General features: G+C 40.3%; 1 protein-coding gene across 8 annotated transcripts in view; it reads right to left on the bottom strand.

The window, feature by feature from the left end:
* Positions 1-19,355, bottom strand: part of LOC135502025 (ras GTPase-activating-like protein IQGAP1) — a 54,170-nt gene that overhangs the window by 7,616 nt on the left and 27,199 nt on the right. For 2 of the 8 annotated variants that reach the window (XM_064794467.1, XM_064794477.1), the window contains exons 1-26: positions 18,082-18,439; positions 16,491-16,602; positions 15,047-15,203; positions 14,708-14,785; positions 11,848-11,924; positions 10,777-10,958; positions 10,452-10,630; positions 10,149-10,236; positions 9,708-9,868; positions 9,313-9,409; positions 8,817-9,017; positions 8,356-8,519; positions 7,967-8,048; positions 7,524-7,778; positions 7,197-7,364; positions 4,786-4,928; positions 4,411-4,581; positions 4,035-4,118; positions 3,735-3,806; positions 3,441-3,510; positions 3,082-3,168; positions 2,671-2,792; positions 2,118-2,416; positions 1,110-1,334; positions 781-921; positions 132-381 (exon numbers count right to left, since the gene is read on the bottom strand). In XM_064794467.1, the coding sequence (XP_064650537.1) occupies positions 132-381; positions 781-921; positions 1,110-1,334; positions 2,118-2,416; positions 2,671-2,792; positions 3,082-3,168; positions 3,441-3,510; positions 3,735-3,806; positions 4,035-4,118; positions 4,411-4,581; positions 4,786-4,928; positions 7,197-7,364; positions 7,524-7,778; positions 7,967-8,048; positions 8,356-8,519; positions 8,817-9,017; positions 9,313-9,409; positions 9,708-9,868; positions 10,149-10,236; positions 10,452-10,630; positions 10,777-10,958; positions 11,848-11,924; positions 14,708-14,785; positions 15,047-15,203; positions 16,491-16,602; positions 18,082-18,196 (3,780 nt within the window). In that variant the 5' untranslated portion in view covers positions 18,197-18,439. The other 6 variants (XM_064794513.1, XM_064794523.1, XM_064794493.1 and 3 more) reach the window with 6 other exon arrangements.

The raw sequence follows: 19,355 nt of genomic DNA, 5'->3' as shown, positions 1-19,355 counted from the left end.
CTGTTGATTTCGGTGGACCCCATATGCCAGCCATTTTTCTGCACCTCAATAACACCCCACTACTCGTGGTGCTGGTTAAGGAAACAGGCAAAGCAGCCATGAAAATAAGATCTGAATATACAAGTACTCACCCCCTTGTTAGATGCAGCAAACTGCAGAATCTTTGCTATCGAGCCCAGATTTCTTCTTTGGTCATTGGTCAAGCCATTATTAGCACCAACAGTGATGATGTCGAACGCATCTGGAGCAACGATGGCAGAGTTGATGTAGCGGTAATATAATAAGTTGCCGACAATCTTTAGAACATCCTTCTCAGGTGCTTCAGGGAACTTGACATGTAGTGCATTCTTCATGACCTTGGCTATGTATCTCATGCCGTACCTGGGAAGTAAACAAACAGAAAATTGAACACCAACATTGCAATGTTAGGCACAGAGACAAGTCCACTGGAATAATCACTGGCAGAGTAGAACCTTAGTTTCGCATCCACTTCATTAAAGTCACCAAGACAGGTCCATATACTGGTCAAGTTTCTTCACTAATCAGGAGGCCTAGGCCATTTGAGGATCATTCTATCAGAGCTTATGCCAGCTTCCTTCGCATCACCCACGGGATGGGACACATACCTATGACAGGTTGTCGTGTCGAATATCAAAGACCTGGCATCAGAAATGCAACAGGTGCCTTAGCCATCAGACAATCAGTCTCCAACACACTCGTCTCACTCCAAATGGGGAAGACTCTTGTATGATTTTCAAGTCAATTATTTAGTCTACTTACGGAATTTTGTCTAGGGATTTCAGTATGGCACAGAAGAAGCGATCAGTGGCGTATTTCAGCTCCTGTATGTTTTTCTCAATCTTGTCTCTGACTGGCTGGTGTTTGAGAGCTTGCTCAATGGTCACATCATACGGCATACCACTAGAAATGAAAATACGCCACGAAGTCACGCGAGAATCACAGAAAGTCGCAGCCTCTTTCACAAGATGATGTTTTCAACCTTCTACCAACCATTTCTTCAAGGAGTCTATTCCATCAAAGTGTCAGGGCCAAACGGAGGTGAAATAGGATGAAAGTGATGCCGATTTTTTCCTCAATTTCATACTCACCTTGCCCTACCCGTCTCAGATTCCAACTGGTTCACCCAACTCTTGTAGATTTCAGTCGGATTAGTATTAATCTTCATCTCCTTATTCTGGATGACTTCTAGAACCAAGGGGTTAAGGATCTCCCGCAGTGAACTCTGACCACGACCATTTCTGTTGAAGTCGACTGTCATCTTCACCACAAGGGGATTCCCTGTTGTAATGTCGCTCATTTTCTCAACTTTTGAGCTGGAAAGACAAGGGATATGTGAGGCATGCTTTCTTATAGAAACAGTATGCCAATAACCAATGGCACTTTTTTTTGAAGGAATGAACGCTTTGATACCACTCCCTTCTTTATATCTTTCACTGAAGCTGGCCCAAAGCTACAGATAACCCAATCTGTACCACAAAATACATAATTCGAAAATATGAAACCAAAGGATTTCGTGCTGTTAGTATAAGGTAAAACATGCTTTTAGATTTGGGTACGAACTAAAGACTACGGTCTTTCTGTTCTGGTACATTGATGAGTACTTCATGGAGAATGATTCCCGCATATTTCAGTCAGTTTTGTTACGATGACACTTGCGTCAGGGACCATGGGGTACAAGGGGTTAAGATTCGAAAAATTCATTTTGTTCATTTACGGAATTCAGAACCAGCAGGTGGGATTGGGAATGAATATGTACAATGACAGGAAATAAACACCAAAATATGATTGAAAACCCTAGCCACTAAGAGTTAGAACACACCACACAAACAACAGATGGTTACTTACATTCTCCTGATAAATAGTTAGCAGAAAATAGAAGTTAGATTGTTAAGTTGAAAGAAGTATGAATATACTAGGAGTTACTTTCACAGTCACAGTCATGAAGCTAAAGGGACCAAATCAGAGGGAACAACAAAAAGTTATTCATTTCATCAAAAACAGAAATTAACAGAGCAAGAATTATTAGAAGTTATGGAATGGTGGAACTACTTGTATATGGTTGGAATTATCCTGCTACGTAATCAAACCAGTCGTACCTTATCTCTTCTTCTAGAGCTGTCTTGAACAGCTTCAGCAGTAGGAACTCCTCCCTGTGATTAGACGCATAGTTATACAAGGCTAAGATCACCGACTCCATAAACACAGTTGTCTTACTCAATGGCATCTCGAAGATCAACTTGGCCAGGTATGTCGGGTTAGTTTGTAGTAGGTAGAAAAGGTGCTGATAGGCCTCAAGCTTTTCACGGCTTTCCTTGCTCAGGCCCTTCAGACCACCAGTAGACGTCTGCATCTTGTTTTGGTAGTCTCCTAACTTGTTATTGTGGGTGAGCACGTCCTGGAAGAAAAAATGTGATATTATACAACGTCCCTTGACTACATGAGTGGTGCAAGATAGGCCTGACATGAGATGAGGCAGAGAAGTCAACCAAGGCAACAGCCGAGACTCAGAGTGGTGGCCTCAGCAATAACTAAGTCAGTAAGTTGGAACCCTCAGTTTTACCAAGACAATGAGCCACTTCAGTAGATCAGTTATGCAACGAAATCAGACAAAAAAACACCACCGATATCCAACGTTGTCATCTTTATTACCTGCAGCGTGATTCTGTTCTTGACGAGTAAACCAATTTTGATGTCCATCTGGTTGAGATCTTCTTCCAACTTGTGGTTACTCCTGATCTCTGTCACTACATTCTGCCGCAGTTTTGTCAGTTCTGAAAGAAAATAACGATTATTAAGTCAAATGATTATCAACCTGTCAATGAAAATGGATTTAGATCGAAACCAGCAAAGAAATACATTTCACTTTTTGATTTTTTACTTAGTTTAGTTGACAAGTACAACATGACTCGCCTCTCAATTTTCTTCTCAAGGAGGATGACGACCAGCCAATTAAGACGGTGTTAGATGATCGCACAGACGACGATCTAGGTTGCAACTGAGTGAAAAGTAAGTTGAACAGGCATTGGAATTGATGGCCAGTAAATACTGAGAGATACACACCCATTTCTTCTGAGTAGTCTACATCGCTGTGGTCGAGAAGATGGACAAACTTTCTCATGACATTGACAGGAGGATCACTCTCATACACTAGAAAAGAAAAAGACAATTTAGTCAAAGGAAACCTGATCACTTTTGAAGGAAGATAAGTGCAATGTTGTAGGTTGTCTAAACTCACAATAAGAAGGTCACAGGTGTGACTCCTGGCAAGCCAAAGCATTATGTTTGTTATTTGGATCTGTAAATATTTCCTAACTGAATGCCACTTCTCCAACTAAATGCCAGAACACGGCCAGGAAGACTGTCCCTTGATCACCAACAAAGGGTCAGGGCAAGTAAGCTAAGTACCAAATCCTACATACTCAATGTTCTGAAGTCATTCCTCGCCTTATTGGACCTCATAAATGCTTGGATTTTGATGATAGAATCAACCTGAAAGGAATGATTGAATATGCCATTAAACCAATCCCCAACTCATAGTATGAAATGTGAACTGTACCCAAAGATGAGAATGGGTCACACACATAAGATCTGGACAGGTTTAAAACTATAAAGCCACAAGTTGCATATCATAACATGTTTACTGTCAATTTGAAGCAGCGATTGTTAAAACTACCACAGACTGCAGTGAACCTGAAGAGGACGTCAATACTCACATTTTGCCTGAAATATCTCAATCTGGCAAGATACTCCTTGCGTGCTTTCCACATCCTGAACCAAGATTGAATCTGGAAGAGATGACTTCGTAATTATGTCATGTTTAAAGTCTTATATTTACTTTCATATTCTGAAAGCAATTCACAGGGAGAACTTTCTAAACTCCAGTTATTTTCTATTTCCTAAACCAAAGTCTGCACTCAATGCACAGGAAATTGCCAAATATGTTTAGTCCTACCTCGAAAATATGAATTATATCCTAAATCACTCAACTGGAACACCTATCGTGTTGAACTTACCCGAATGATTTCAGGAATGTGATCAGCTAAGTATTCCTTCCGCTCCTTATATTTATGTCTCTGCTTAGAGCCCTTCCATGCAGACTGCAACAATAAGATATAGAAATGATTATCATCATGGAAGAGAAAAGAGGGAACTGACCTGTCAATGTCTACATCACCTCGTGTACCAACCCAGTGGATGCCCACTAAATGATCAAAAGACTCGGGCATCCAGGCCAATCGGTGTACTGCAACACACGTCCATATCAGCACCTTTAGGAAGACTTTCAACTGGTTCCAATGGGAGCATCAAAGACCTAAACGGATGTAGCAGTATCATGAAGCCATCACCAGAATAAGCAAACATGAACAATAAGTGTTGACTTCAGCCTACCTGTATTAACACAATAGACGATTGCTGTTCCTCCAAGTATTCTAGTCGCTTGATGACCTTTCTCCTGGCCAAGTATCCCCTTGAGAAGGCCTGCAGCTGAATGATGAAAGGCTCACTCGCACTCAGTATAGCCTCATGGTTGAACTTTTCTGTCACATCTCCTACTATTGTCTACAATAAAGAAATCAATGTCAGCTCTGACAGGGTTAGATCAACAAATCAGTGAAACGAATGCAACTTTAAGTCAGTGACAGGTGTATATTACTAGTGAATGAAACACCTACAGATTATTTGATTATTGTTGAAACTATGGTTGTGACACCTTAATCCCTTAAACACATCACTCCTTTGTAACTAGCCAGAAACAAGCCCTACCTGCACCTCATCCCTGGTGAGTAGTGAGTGATCTTTGACAACATTTGCTGGTTTCTCCCAGCCCGACTCCAGTGTCACCACATTGAAGTAGAACTTGTGACCATGTTTTGTCCGGTTCATCACCCAGCCACTACCACATTCACCTGCATCAGAGAGCAAAGAAATCAGACACTTTTCAATAAGAACCGTATCGCTAAATTCCTTATCTCAGTCATCTTTGTCACGGGAGGAAACAATATGCATGTAACTGAAAAGGAAAGCACTAAAACAGTTAAATGAACTCTTTATGATTGGTGATAGCAAGCAAGATGTAACAACTACTGGCTTCTTTACAAGAATACACTTATGAAATTTAGCAGAAATGAAAAACGCACCATTCCCCAGGATAACACAGTAAAGAATACAGAATGGAAAGGAGATACTTGGAGAGATGGAGTGGAAAAGAGGATCACGTCATATGAAACTGGCCGTATTGTAGTCAGTCAAAGAGATAAGGATCATTCTTTATCAAGTTGAGTCTTGTTAAGCCAGCCTGCTCCAAACCAAGCAGCATATTCATCATTTCTTCATGAAAAGAGTCTACCTGGTACTCAAATAAAGATTATCAAAACACGAAAAAAGTGTGAGTAAGGGCAAGCACGTCCGCTCCTCAAATGAAAAGTATTATGCACTGAAGACAGAGCAAGCTTGACAGCGGATCGTCTTAAAGGGGATTTACCTGAGAAGAGTTCAGTGACCAAATCTGTTGTGGCAGAAATGGCACCCTCTACGGATTGCTTTCTTAGACTTGCAACATCTTGGGAGGCTGAAGTGATTTCGTTAGTGACAAATCCCCAAACAATTTAGACCTTTATGCCCATTTTGAATTTTTGAACAAAGTGAGATTCAAATAACGTTACTTTGACACCAGTTACTGCATATTCTGAGTGGAAGATAACTTGAAACTACATGTAAATCAAAGCTTTGTGAGACATCTTGTAACAGAGTGTATTTCGCCCCAGACATTGTCCTTGATCACAAAATCCAGTTACAACTCTAATCAAAACAATGTTCTGCCTCATACGAAAGGCAGAACTATTCTTTCACGAAACATTTGCTGTGTGATTTCAATAATGATAAACAAAACTAGCTAAAGAAATAAGCAGCAAATCGAAAGCTAACAAAACTCATATTCACCTATTCAGCCAATGAGAATAATCATAGTTACAATGAGGCGGATGGAGATGGGTGGGGACGGTTTGCAAGGGATTTTCATGAGTAGTGTTGGAACAGTGATGAGGAAAACAGTGAAATGTACTGGTGTCAAACAAGGGAGAGATCAAGAGGTGAAAATATAACATTTTGACCAAAATGATGCCCAAATGGATCTGTACACAATTTGGTCAAAAGTGACATCACACGATACCTGTTGAAAAATGTCCGATTTAACATTTTTGTGCAATGTGATGGGAAACAAGGTTGAACATGTGCATGTAATGTGTTGCAGTATGACGAGACGGTTTACCTGATACATCACCATTTATTGTATGACAGTCATTCAATGCAACATGGTCGGTATCTACATCATATTGGCCAATTTCAACATGGCCGTCATGACTGTTCATTGGAAAATGGCCGTCAATTAGATCATGGCCGTTTATAGCAACATGGCCGTCTATTCCAACATGGACATTCATCATGTCATGTCCATTCACTGTATGATGCACTATGACCTCTTGCTGTGCATACAGATAGTCATCTAAAGGAGAGAAAGTCATAGGAAAGAGTCAGTGAGATGGTTGGCTGTCTCTTTTTCTTGGGAGCATGATACTACTGCCCCTCATACATTTCATCTCTCTCAAGCTGTCAAACTCTTTCAGAAGTTTTCAATAGATAAGTGCGCAACAAAGCCATAGTATAAGTCATATGTAGTCAACAAAATATCATCAAGCAAACGGAAAATTCAAAATAAGCTGTGGCTCCAAATGAGGCAAACTGAAGCAAGAGAAGGACTGGAAACCTCGAAAGAAAACAAATACAAAAGTCATTTGATAAATGGAAAGTAAACCGAATCGGAAAGAGTGAATCGCTCGTCCTGTATCTCCATAGCTTCATTCTTACTCATCTTACCTGTGTAAAATGAATACCACTTCTTCTGGAGCCTTTGATCTACAATGACCATTTCAAGTTTAAAACCATTTTCTCATGAGAAGCAAAGAAGGTTCTGAGCCTCTTAAAGCCCATGATCTTATTTTGCAAAAAGCTGTTAGCTCTGTTCGAGTTATGATACTGGACAAAACTTAAAGTAGGACAGACCACCAATAGTTTCCCTAAAACTCTCAGACCACAGCTCAGAAGTCTGGTACGAGCACTGTTTTTGATCTGCCCCTTTTTGTAGAACGACCTAAACACGGTGTGAGAACATGACTAACCTCGTGTTGATTTCTGAGCGCGAGCCTCTAGAAGTTCCTTGAGATAAGCGTCGGCACACTTAGAGTTGACTTCACTGAGAGAGATATCCTTGCTGGTGAGTAGCTGCATCACCTGCTGGCTGTCCTCCTGGTCGATGGCCAGGTTAACCGCAGCAACACACACGGACACTGAAACACCAAACAATGACAGAATACATGTATATGGAGATCTTTATGAAAAATAACAGTACAATGTACAACAGGACACCATGCCACAGATCAATATTCAAGTGACGGTGCCTTTGAAGAGCCACAATATATGCAACAGGATGTCAGAATGATACCTACTTCTTTCTGCCTCCGCCCTGTCATCATTAGCTTTCTTGATCATATTCTGTATTTCATCCAACCAGAGCACTGTAGTATCATCTTGATGCTCTTTAGCTTTCTCACTTTTCTTCTCTGCTAACAACTTCTGGTAAAGGCTGGCGTTCTTAGGATCGACATCTTTCAGATTTGCCTGTGGGACTTGGAGACACTCTAACGTCCCGACTGGGTTGCCTCGGTCAACTGCCTCATTGATGACACCAATAGCATTCACCTCTGAAGAAAAGATTTGTGGAATGAATGCAGAGTTGGCCTTTCCACTTCAACCTATTCATTATAAATCAAAGAAGTAACTCCTTCACTGCCTACATTGTATATTACTGTTAAAATTCATATCCATCTCGGGTACCGATGACATGGAAATCATCTCCAGCACAACTTGACTTATCAATAATTGGACCTACTATCATTTTCCTCTTTCACAAAACCATTCACCATGTCAATGTACTCCTGGATTTCCATGTGGTTCAGTAAATCACAGGTTTCCTGAAATAAGAAGACACAGATATTAAACAGAGCCCTCTCTCATTGACCACATGGTATTTCCAACCTGGTAGAGGTCTGAGCTATTGGTGAAGCCACATTTCATATATCAGACTGAGCAACACGAATTGAGCGGGATTTTGTATGAATGGCACATCATATTTTCATGTCATTGAATTAAGTGAGGACACCCCTGCCCCAAAATATTTTGGTTCACTGCAGAGACAGCTCAGGCTATTCATGTTGGGTGTACATTCAACTTCATCTACTTGCACAGTCAAATGGATGTCAGTTTCCTTACCACACTTACCCCAATTTTCTCCACCCTCCCCTCTTGCAGTTTTACAAGGTATTTTTCCTGGTTGATTTCATCAAGTCCCTCAATGTGGGTGAAGGGATCCTGCAAGGCTTTAAACATGGCACTTGATGAGCCTGCCTCAACTGCTTCATTGATTTTAGCTATAGCTGACAAAACTAAAAGAAAAGAAGACAATTTGAGGAATGGGTGTGTGAGGACAAAATATATCGTAGTCTCATTAGTTTAAACGATCATTATCACCATGTTAGTACATTTTCAGTGTCTCATACACATGCAGCAGACATTGGCATAAGTCTTAAAGTGTTAACGAATCCTTCTTTCACATTCCTGAATAATCAATCCAATCTATGGAATGATGATATGCTTTTCAACTGGCGTGCCAGATGGCTGCATTGTCTGGACTTGTTTTTGAAGAACACCACAACTATTTTATACCTCTTTCTATAACTTACCACGAACTCCTCCATGTAACTCATTGAAGGCAAGATCAGCCTTTTTCTCATTCTTGATCATGAAAAACTCCTCTTGGTAAAGAGAACTAGCAAAGTCATACACCACTGGTAGCTGGGCTGCTGGATTCTTGAGAGCCTTGACCGTTGTAGTGGGGTCACCATCCTCGAGAGCTCTGTTGATGGCAAACACCGCTTGTGATTCTGAAATGTGGGAGTTGAATAAAGTCTCTCGGATCTCATTAGGTGCTGCATGATCAGCCTTGGATGGCCAAGCACCGACAAGAAACACAAGCTGACCTCAAACCAAGATCAAAGATAGAAGTCTCCAGCCCATAGGGCATCAAATCGGGAGCCTTAGCATATGTGCGACACAATCAGCCTCAGATTGATCTTAGCCTTGGAAGTAGCCTACTGCCATGGCCTCAGCCAAACAATATTAGGCGGGGTATTCCGTCACTGGGTGTCAGAATGGAAAGCACAAAACTGGTCTACTCACTCTGGACTTCGGTATCAGCAGAGATGTTGGCCTCATTTACAGCAGACTGGAGCTCATCTTTGTCTAAGATGGGGTTCTCGTCATCGATATTGTTATTCTGAAATAGTAATGATTTTGTGTTAACACAGCTGTACCCATCAAAAAAGGGACTCAGTTCTTGGTTGATTTTAGTTTGGGATTTTGGTCTACAGGAGCTTACACATTCTCCTCCAAGGGATCTATTAACTTGGCTTGAATTAGGCAGTAATAGGCAGTCAGGTACAGAGAATGAAAGATATCAAAGGACTCGTGCTTCACAGAGGCAAAGCCCAAAGTTTTGACATCTTTTTGATGCATACCCTCATAAAAATTAAAGTCGATACCCTACCGAAGCTGGGCTCCTAAACTATCTCTACCTGTTTGTTCTGCCTCTCCTGCTGCAGCTGCTTATAGTAGAAATCCGCATTCTCATCAGAGATATTTTTGAGGCCAAGCAACTTTGATTTCATGGCCTTGACAACAGCAACCCTGTCGTCCTTCTCTAGAGCGTTGTTGACGTCTTCAAGGGCCTGAAGTGCTGGAAATGAAGTATTAACAGAATCAAACAAGATAGCAGACTTCAATAAAGCAAAGGCAGTCATCAGAAACCATCAGTACTAAAACCAGTTTCACCTCTATTTTGAGAAAGTTTTCTGTTTTAAAAAATCAAAACTTCTTTGAGGAGAGGCCTGCAAAGGACAGCAGAGCCAAACTTTTCTGTCATCCTTCACTGCTTCAGCATACATTTTCTCTCAGTAATTTTGTGATAAGTATCACAGTGACACATCTGTGACATATCCAAGAATAACAATACTCACTGTTAACTTTGTTGACATTTCCCTGGATCTCAGCTTGAGTCAACAGCTCGTCATAGACATCTGGCTCATACGCATCTGGGTCGATAGACTGAAAATCACATTGGCGTAATTGTTATAACTTCAAGTCTTCACATAGCTTACATACAAAGCACATACCTCTTGGTGTATATGATGTTCTTTGGGCAAATAACTCAGTCCATAACAACAATGAATAGGATGGGAAAGAGGATGCCACCCTGTCTAACTCTAATGATTTGGAACCGTTATTCAAACAAAGAACCATCTAAGACAATTTGAACGTACCTTATTTCTTGAGCTCTCTGCCTTAGTGTGTTTTGCCTCAAAGAGTATGCTCTGATATTTGTCGGCATACTCTGGTAATATGTTGACCAAATGTGCCTCCTTGTTACTGAGGGAGGTCAGTGTATCCTCTGGCTCTTGGTTCTCTATGGCCTCATTGATGGCGATAACAGCTGCGTGTACTGAAAGGGCAAAAACGTATTGCGATGAGATATTCCAGTAACTTACCACAGAATTGTCACCTGATGAGGATTTCAAGCCCCAAAGCAGATTCCACACCATCCATTCACTCAAAAAGCCCCTATTCCTTAGTTTAAAACTGACTTACATGCTGCCTCATCAACTGGCATCTCATTGGTGAGTACTCCACCAATCTTACTAAATGCAGGCATCTGGATTCCATACTTCTCCAGCTCTTTCCTCATGGCACTGATCTCCTCTTCTGTGAAGTTGATTTTACCGTACAAGTCTTGGATCTGCGGAGCTATGCCAAGCTTGAAGAGGAATAAACTGGAAAGGAATAAGGTAGGGTCAGGTAAGCTTAACGACTAGGACAACTGAGACTGAGAGCAGGACTTCTCCTCATATAATCTCTGAGGTTATGTGTAGCAGGTAATTAAAGTTCATTCTGTAACTTTTATCTCTGAATGATTGTCAAAAAACTAATGTTAAGAGTTTAGATGAGTCTAGCAAAGTGGCAAGACTGAGTACCAGGATTTACTTGATACATTAAGTGTATTGTTTTCATCTGAACTGTTACTGCGAATAGCTTCTTGACTGGTATTGACATTTCTTAGCATAGCACTAGCATGTGTGCCAATACACCATGTGTACAGAAGAGTGAAACAATACATGAAGCACTTCACGATGACAATGCAAAATTCAACAGAGAAAACAAACTGGAATGTTCCAACAGTAACTCATTTAAGTAAAAAAAAACATAGCGTTTTCACTACCGCTAAATTGCAGTCAACATTGATCTTTTGAATGTTGGTTTGTTTTGTTTTGAAATCTTCAAAACTGTTTTCTGACACCTCTACTCTAGTCATTAATGATTTAGAGTCAGACATGCTGCCAATAACACTTATGAACATGCAATAGTGCTACTTTCTGAACAGGTTGAAACAAATTTTTCTCCATATGCGATATGTATCAGGCTGGCTCTGCCCCAGAGAGAATTTTGTCTATTTCATCAGGCTGCCAAGCTTTTGGCGACAATTGTCGCATTATTCCCCCATTCTTTTGACAGCTGTAACTCAGTTTATTTGAGGCCTTGAAACCTTTTCATTCCTCAACTTCTTTTACACCTAGGTCTTCCAAGCGTATTTCTATCAAAACCTTCGAGGTCATTTTGACCACCATGTCCTCTGACCATAAAAACATCATATCGAAAGCTCACCTGAGTCCATGGACACAGTATATTACTCTCGGCATATTCTTCCTATCGTAAATATCTGTCGTCTCTGGATGAAACCGCTGCAACGATAACATGGAAAATACCACATCAGCCAATGCACTGAGTCAATAAATCAGCAATGTCATTTCAAATCCATTCATTTCTTTGACACAAATGATACCGTAATGCATGTTCTCTTGGGCCCCCTAATGACTTTCTACTGTATCTGTTTAATAAAAGCGTCTTTGCGATTTCAAAAATAGCATCAAGTTGTAAAGATTGGTCTCATAATCTCCACTGCAGCAATGGTTCATATCTGTCAGCCCCAACTACATGTATGGTCCTTCCGTAATTGGATTCCCATGGACATAGCCAATTAGTATCATTTCCAACTTTGCACCATTAAGAATATTTGGTTGTTTACTGACAACATCAGTGACTGATGCTCATGAAGGCAAAGGCCAAGGGAGATATAGTTTGTCACGAGTTCTTCATGATCTTAGTCACTACATGTATCTGATGATATGAATCTGCATGAAATTAAGAAATGAGGCAAAATTCTAATTAATGGCCTTGAAAAGTGTTGGCTTCATGGGATTAGCTAAGGTGGTCTAACTGAACAGTTGTGCTTAAGTGACTGTGAGTCATAGACAAACATATACCCGTCATAAGTGTTTGAAACCAATTTTCTTGATGACAGATATACATGTCTGTCATAAAGGTGTTTTACAGACAATAGGGCCGTTTAGACGACAGGCGAAAAGACCGCATTCGGATCGAATCTGGATGAATCCGGATTAAAACCACCCAAGGCGATGGTACCTTTTTAGTCCGGATGCAACCACATTGATCCGGATCTTTTTGCGTTTACACGACGAAAAATTAATCCGGATTCGGGACGCATCCGGATTTTTTCGTGTCGTCTAAACGGCCCTAATGTCAACGGTATGGAAAGAAAGAGTCAATTAATTTTGCTACTCCCTCAAACCCCCACCCTCACCAGGCTTTCCCGTTGAGAGAACTGATCTAAGAATTGAACGAGAGCTTTCAATCACTTTGTAAGTGGTCATTTTTTTGTATTTGGAGAGCTGATCACTCTTGTCATTTGGAAGATGTCCATACCACGCCCTTTGACAATATTGCACAGTTGATAAAAAACATGATTAGCTTCTCGGTGTCACAAGTACAAAGCTTTGCATGAGATCCCCTCTCCATGAAATGCTTCCAGTTGAAAATATATCAGGCATAACAAGCTGAATGATAATGAGTGACCAGAAGTGCCATGAACATGATGAATTGTCTGGCCTCATTCATATTTATAGGTCAGCCATGATATCATTGTTGGTTCTTGGGCAGTGTTAAGTAAATTTTCAAACTTTAAACACGATGCCTTTATCTTTTTTAAATGTGCAGATATGACTGATAATAACATAACACACATGAAGCATTATCACTCTGAGGTTATTCTATGCCAAGCCAGAGAACCATCCCTGATCAGTACTAAAATCAACATTTCTGCGAAAGGATTTTTAACCAGCACTTGACACCAATCAGGAAGATGACAATTATTGAAATCAACACGACAGGAAGACAACTGAAGGAAATAAAATTGATATCGGCATACTTCTTGTTGTTGTGCTTTCCTCAGGCTTATGAGCTACATGTATAAATAATTGAAATAGCAGACACTTCTCCAAAATGCATGAACTGATTGTGAGATAAGATCAGGTAACCACACTCGTGGTGGTGGGACTTGACGAGCATGAATACAAGCATGGAGTGCTGGTGTAGCAGGAGATCAATACCCCCCAGACCTGCTGTCTGCATTTGTTCCATATCATTAGGCTGTCACTCCTGAGCCTCCTCAACTTAATGGGGTCCACACAGAAACTTTTTGAATGGGACACATTTGTTTGCAGCCCCAAAAAGTATAATTCCAGCATTCTTGCAAGGCACACATTAGACTGAATTCAAATTTGATAGGAAAGAAAGGGTTAGGGCTGTTTTGGCCCGACCACCACAGCATCTTGTTTTAGATGTTACCATAAGTTATCACTCTTGAGTATCTAGCCTAACATTTGAAATCCCCTGTGTGTCTCTTGGCATTCTCCTAGCAAGCCCATGATTGATTGTCTGGCGTAGAATAACAAGATGACAATCTAATTATCACGATGGCAATAGCATCATTATAAATCATTATAAAGCCCTTGAGACGATTACTGCAGAATTCTTACATTAACTTAATATATCAAGGAACTTTAACTTGATTTAATAACCATAAAAGTACCATTGATAAATTATACATGTTACACTTTCCATGTTATCAGATTTGGGTTGTCAAACCTTTTTTTAAGCTCATACTCCAGTTAAGATGGTCTATAGTTTGTGGAGCTCGATTTGTGTCTAATAGAAAATGCATTAGAAAGCAAATAGTGATGACGCCTTGAAAAACTATGTAATGAGAACATTTCAAATTATGAAAATAACAGATTAACCAGGACTGCAATCTATGACTATACATGTACTTGTACCCTATTCTCCTAACTAGAACATAAAATATTTTATGAATATGCTTAGTGTTTTACCGTACTGCTGTAAGCCAGCTCAAAATTGATGGGCTAAACCTGTCATTTGTTCTCATTCTCTTACATTTTAAGATTTCCTAAATCTATGCAATTAGTGTCAAATGTGCCTCAAGGGATTTGGTATGTATAATAAATGAGGTTTAGCTATGCATTTACAAGATCTATCCTGGTTTTAATTAAGAAACGCAAATTTTTTTATTGCATATGCGGAACTTATGGTCCCAGGTTTACAAGATCTGAGAATTGCTATGACATTTAAACATTGGTAAAGGACTCACCGTCGGGAAGCCGATGTGTTCCATCCCTTTTAAGAAGTGGTTGATGTTGTCTGTGTGTCTGAAGTGCAGCCCACGTGACTGAAAGGCAAGAAAATGACTTGGTTGACATGGTTTGCTCTTCACGACCCCCACAAATTTGACAGTTCAAGAAGATAGCAAAACAAACCTTTGTCCTCCAATTGAAGGAGGGCATCATCCTCCTTTGAATCATTTTAGGGGGACTGTCCCCCTCTCAAACAAATCCCTTCCCATGACCATAACTGGCATGAGGACACCTTGTGAACATTACTCAAGTTGGTTTAATCTTTGAAAAACACAGCATGCCATACAAAATCCTACCTTGTAACGGGTCTGGTCTTTGTCATATATTTTTTTCAGGGAGACAACCTCAGGAGCAAAGAAGTGTGCTAGCTTTGCCAAGAACACTCCATTGGTCAGGCCCTCTTCTAACTCTGTTGTGGGAGGAAGACTCTCGTTGATACAAGCCTCTATCCATCTAAAAGGAGAAAGTGATTAAGATTGACCAGGCATATTTTAAGAGTATGATGGCGACCTAGCTGATATTATTTTGATACATGCAGTGCAGTGAGCTTATTTTGGGTATAAAATCCCACCACTGCTAATAGTGACAACCATGTTGTTAGGTGGGGCAATCGTGTATGGTGTGTAATATGACTGGGGACCTGCCATGGAGAGTAGATCATCTGTTAAGATTTCCTACAAAGGTACTGCCTGCCTGAGCTACAGTGATAAAACTGACTGCTAATTCACTTTATCATTCATGGGTAGGGCCATCACTCCATCAGTCCCAAGAAATTTCTCAGCAATTTTACTGGCTCTACCCAACCGATACCTGAGAAGATTTGTAACACGAAATGCCAATTACGTACATTCAGTCACACAACAGGTTTAGAATACCTGCCTGCAATACTAACAGCTATTAGCACATTGTATGAAAAGTGATATTGATTACAAAGTTGGTATTGTACTGTACTAGTTGGTCCAGGGCACAGAGTTGTGGTATGCATTAATGATGGGGACCCACAAACAATTGGCACAGAGTGTACTGAGTGAGTCTGTAGGTCTGATAAGTCCTGAGTGAGCATGCAGCAATCTGAATGATCAGTTTTAATTGAGTCGCTACTCGCCCTAACATCCAGAGACATCTGGACCAATATTCTGTTCAACAAATTCAATAAAATTTACATTGTTATCAGATCCACATGCTTATTTTTGCTTTCTTTTAGAGACCGGTGTCCTGTTAAATTGAACAGAAACTACAGCCAGTTTGGGAAAACATGTAAAACCCAAGTCCTTGAGCAGATCAGGACTTTGATGAGGCTCAAGTGCCTTGCCAAGTTGTGAACTCTAAAGACAGGTCAAATTCAACTAGTAATTGTTGATGTACTCCACGTGTTTTCAAAATAATCAATGATTGAGATTGTAACAGATGGTCAGGACAAACATGACAGGCAGATCTACCTCTTATTGATTACCAATATCCTACCAGACTTACAGCAAGCCCCTAGGGTAGGCCTTGTACATTTGTACAAGCAGTGATGACACAGCTTCTCAACTGTCACTCTGTAAATTCATACAACTCCATCTATTCAAATAGTAATACATGTAATGTTAAGATTCAGACATGAAGAGGAGGGGATCTTTTTCTGCCTTCCATTCCATTGTAAGGAGTGAGTAGGCAGAGACCAATGGTTTTTGTACAGTGTAAAGAAAACAACCTTGAAAGAGATCCTTCTCAGAGACATTTATAGCGTCAACTTACACTTTGGCTTCCTCCAAATGACACAGATACTCATACGCTACATTCTCTTTTCTTTTCGAATCCATTTCTTCGGCCGTCATGCGGCCCTCTTTTTTTTCGCCCTCCATGGCTGCTGAAGAAGACAATAACTAGATCATGTTACTAGACATATGGATGGATCGGAAAAGCCAAACAAATGGTCTGATTGGAAAAGGATCACCACGTTAACAACGCCGGTGAGCACATGTTCATCGCTGACCAGGGAGGAGAGAGATCATTACCAGCTACTCCGATTTCTCATCTCGATATGTTGGGTAAGGTATTTTGGTTGTCACAATCAGCCCAGATTTTGGAGACACATGATGTTTTACTCATACAACATATATGGACACATCACCCAAATACACATAGCATTATCAACATGTGAATGGGGTTTACTCTAAAGTTTTCAGAATGTCTAACATTTTCTGAAAATTTTACATGAACTTTACTGTTCTGGCAGATAATCAACTCTACATTTCATGAAAGAAGACATGTTAGGCTATTCACTGTACTGAGCAGTAAACAGCCTATTGCACCACTAAACTTAATAAGTTCTCAAAAAACTGCACAATGACTGTAAAATATCCAACCGGTAATTTGCCCTTGAAATAAAATCCAATGCCTTGATTAGATGTTTTGATATCCTTCAGCCAAGTAATCCTAATTGATCAGACGTCGTCACCGCCTACCTGAGTCAGGCTGTGTGACATAAAGGCCTAGATGTGAAGCCAGGCCTAAGTGTAACACAAGCAGCTGCCTATGTAAAGACTATTGACAAGTTCAGATCAAGCTTAGCTGGGAGTGGATTATAATAAATCGGCCTACTTCTCACTATAATCAATTCGATGAATGAGTTGGGACAAAGAGACCTGCTGATATTTCTGTCATACCAATCTTGCGATCTATCCATATATAAAAATGTAGAAAAATTAAACAATAAGCAAATTTTAAAACTGACATTTTTCTTGAAGTTGAAAATAATCAGCATTTTCAGCAATAATTCGTTTTTGCAACTAAAACTTAGACCAATATCTTTGTGCCAGTTTACAGTCTGGAACTGAAAGATTATTTTCTTATAATTAAGATGTCAACAGTGTTTCCTTATAAGAAACACAGCAGGATGGCTAAGCACGACTGGTTCAGAAATGTTACATTGCAAACACAAACATTTATTCATTGAAAAAGCAATTTTCACAATAGCAATTTAGGGCACAACAGGGGAATTCCTGGTCCAGTCGACCGAGACGAAACTAACATGCGATATTCTCATATATTGAGTGTATTTTTGTTACTTCAGTTGTTATGTTTGTATTGAAATAGATCATGACATCATTTTGCATTTTGTATGGACAGGAGACATCATTGTCAACAAATTGTACCTACATGAAAACAAATCAATTTTCAATGTTATTTTGATCATAATCACAACATATCCTTTATTTCTTACAACGAACTCGTAACTTTTCTGGAATTTTTTGAAAAACAGTAAAAAGTATTCATTGTTGCTTGGCAAGAATCAGGGATAAAAATAAAACTGCATTGGCAGGCAGAGTTAATATCAAAATTATACCTGTTTTATTTTGCACCCACTGTGGACTAGAGGGTGGTTCAGGTGACCCATCCTCAGACATATGAAAGCTACGCCTAGTATTCCAAATCCCCAACTTGCCATGCTGCGAATCCATGATACATCAGAAGTTTATAAATCCAAATCGAGAAAAAGTTTCCTGTTACTCTTTGGACAGGAGCCCTGCCAACATGGTCAAGGCAAACACAAGAGTCCAATTAACGTTGTATCAAGTAGTGAAACTCAGGAAAATAGCTTGAGACCTATCCAGCACCAGTAACAACATACACCTGTTCTTCACTCGTTCAATACAAATCATTGATTTTCAAATAGAGTATCACCCAAAATGATAGTGTCCCAAATCATGCTAGATGGCAGCACAGAGTGGGCTTAGGAATGTGACTTGCTTCAGCTGCTAGCCAAACTAACTCATCAAGAAAGACATGTTCTCTCTTGTAATAAAAAAGGCAATGACACCAAATTACAGGTATTGGTTGTGTCACCAAACAACGTGAGGGTAGAGCCAAAACTGAGGTGGCAGGCCGAGGTTGAACGCTCTATCTGGGGAGAGGATTTGAGCTAATATATTCGCTTTCAAATGACTATTTCCAATCGGATTTTGTGTCCACTTGATGCAAACATGGAGGTATACCTCCATGATGCAAAGGAGTTAGTCGATATCACTAAGATCAATAAAGTAGAAGTACCCCTCAAAATCACCGTCGCCCTGGCATGCCTCATTGTCTGGCAGCATGAGCAGGGCCTGGGCCTGGATTTCTTATCATTATTATTAACTACACTACTAAGGTTGCGCCTTGTGGAAGTTGTGGGGAGTGTGCATGCCTACGGATCGAAGAGACCCTTTTACACCAGGGGGAGGAAGTCATTGCGCACCCAAACAAACCTAAATATAGGCACAACAAACAAAAGATCATGTGGTGTGCGTCCATGCGGCCTTTTGTTTGCTGCTTTTTTGTTGTGGCCTTCAGTGGCTTCCTCCGCCTGATGAGTGACTGATGTCCTGTGAGGGCCTCTGACTCTGTCTGTATATATATTGCTATTGGTCAATAATGGAGGGAGTTCCCACTCGATCTTCGTCTTCGATCTAATCTCATCTGGGCCTACCCAAATAGTAATTACAGTGCCAGTGGCTCTCAAGCTCAGACAGTACCAAACACCAAAACTGACAGGCCTGTAGTGTAATGTAATGGCAACTCAAGAAAGCTGGGAGACTGCTGTGCTGTGTGCACAAAGCGGTTAAATAGAAGTACACACCG

This window comes from Lineus longissimus, chromosome 2 (assembly GCF_910592395.1).
Source record: "Lineus longissimus chromosome 2, tnLinLong1.2, whole genome shotgun sequence".
NCBI lineage: Eukaryota > Metazoa > Nemertea > Pilidiophora > Heteronemertea > Lineidae > Lineus > Lineus longissimus.
The sequence above is the reverse complement of the archived record's forward strand: the minus strand, read 5'-3'. Positions and strand labels throughout refer to the sequence as shown.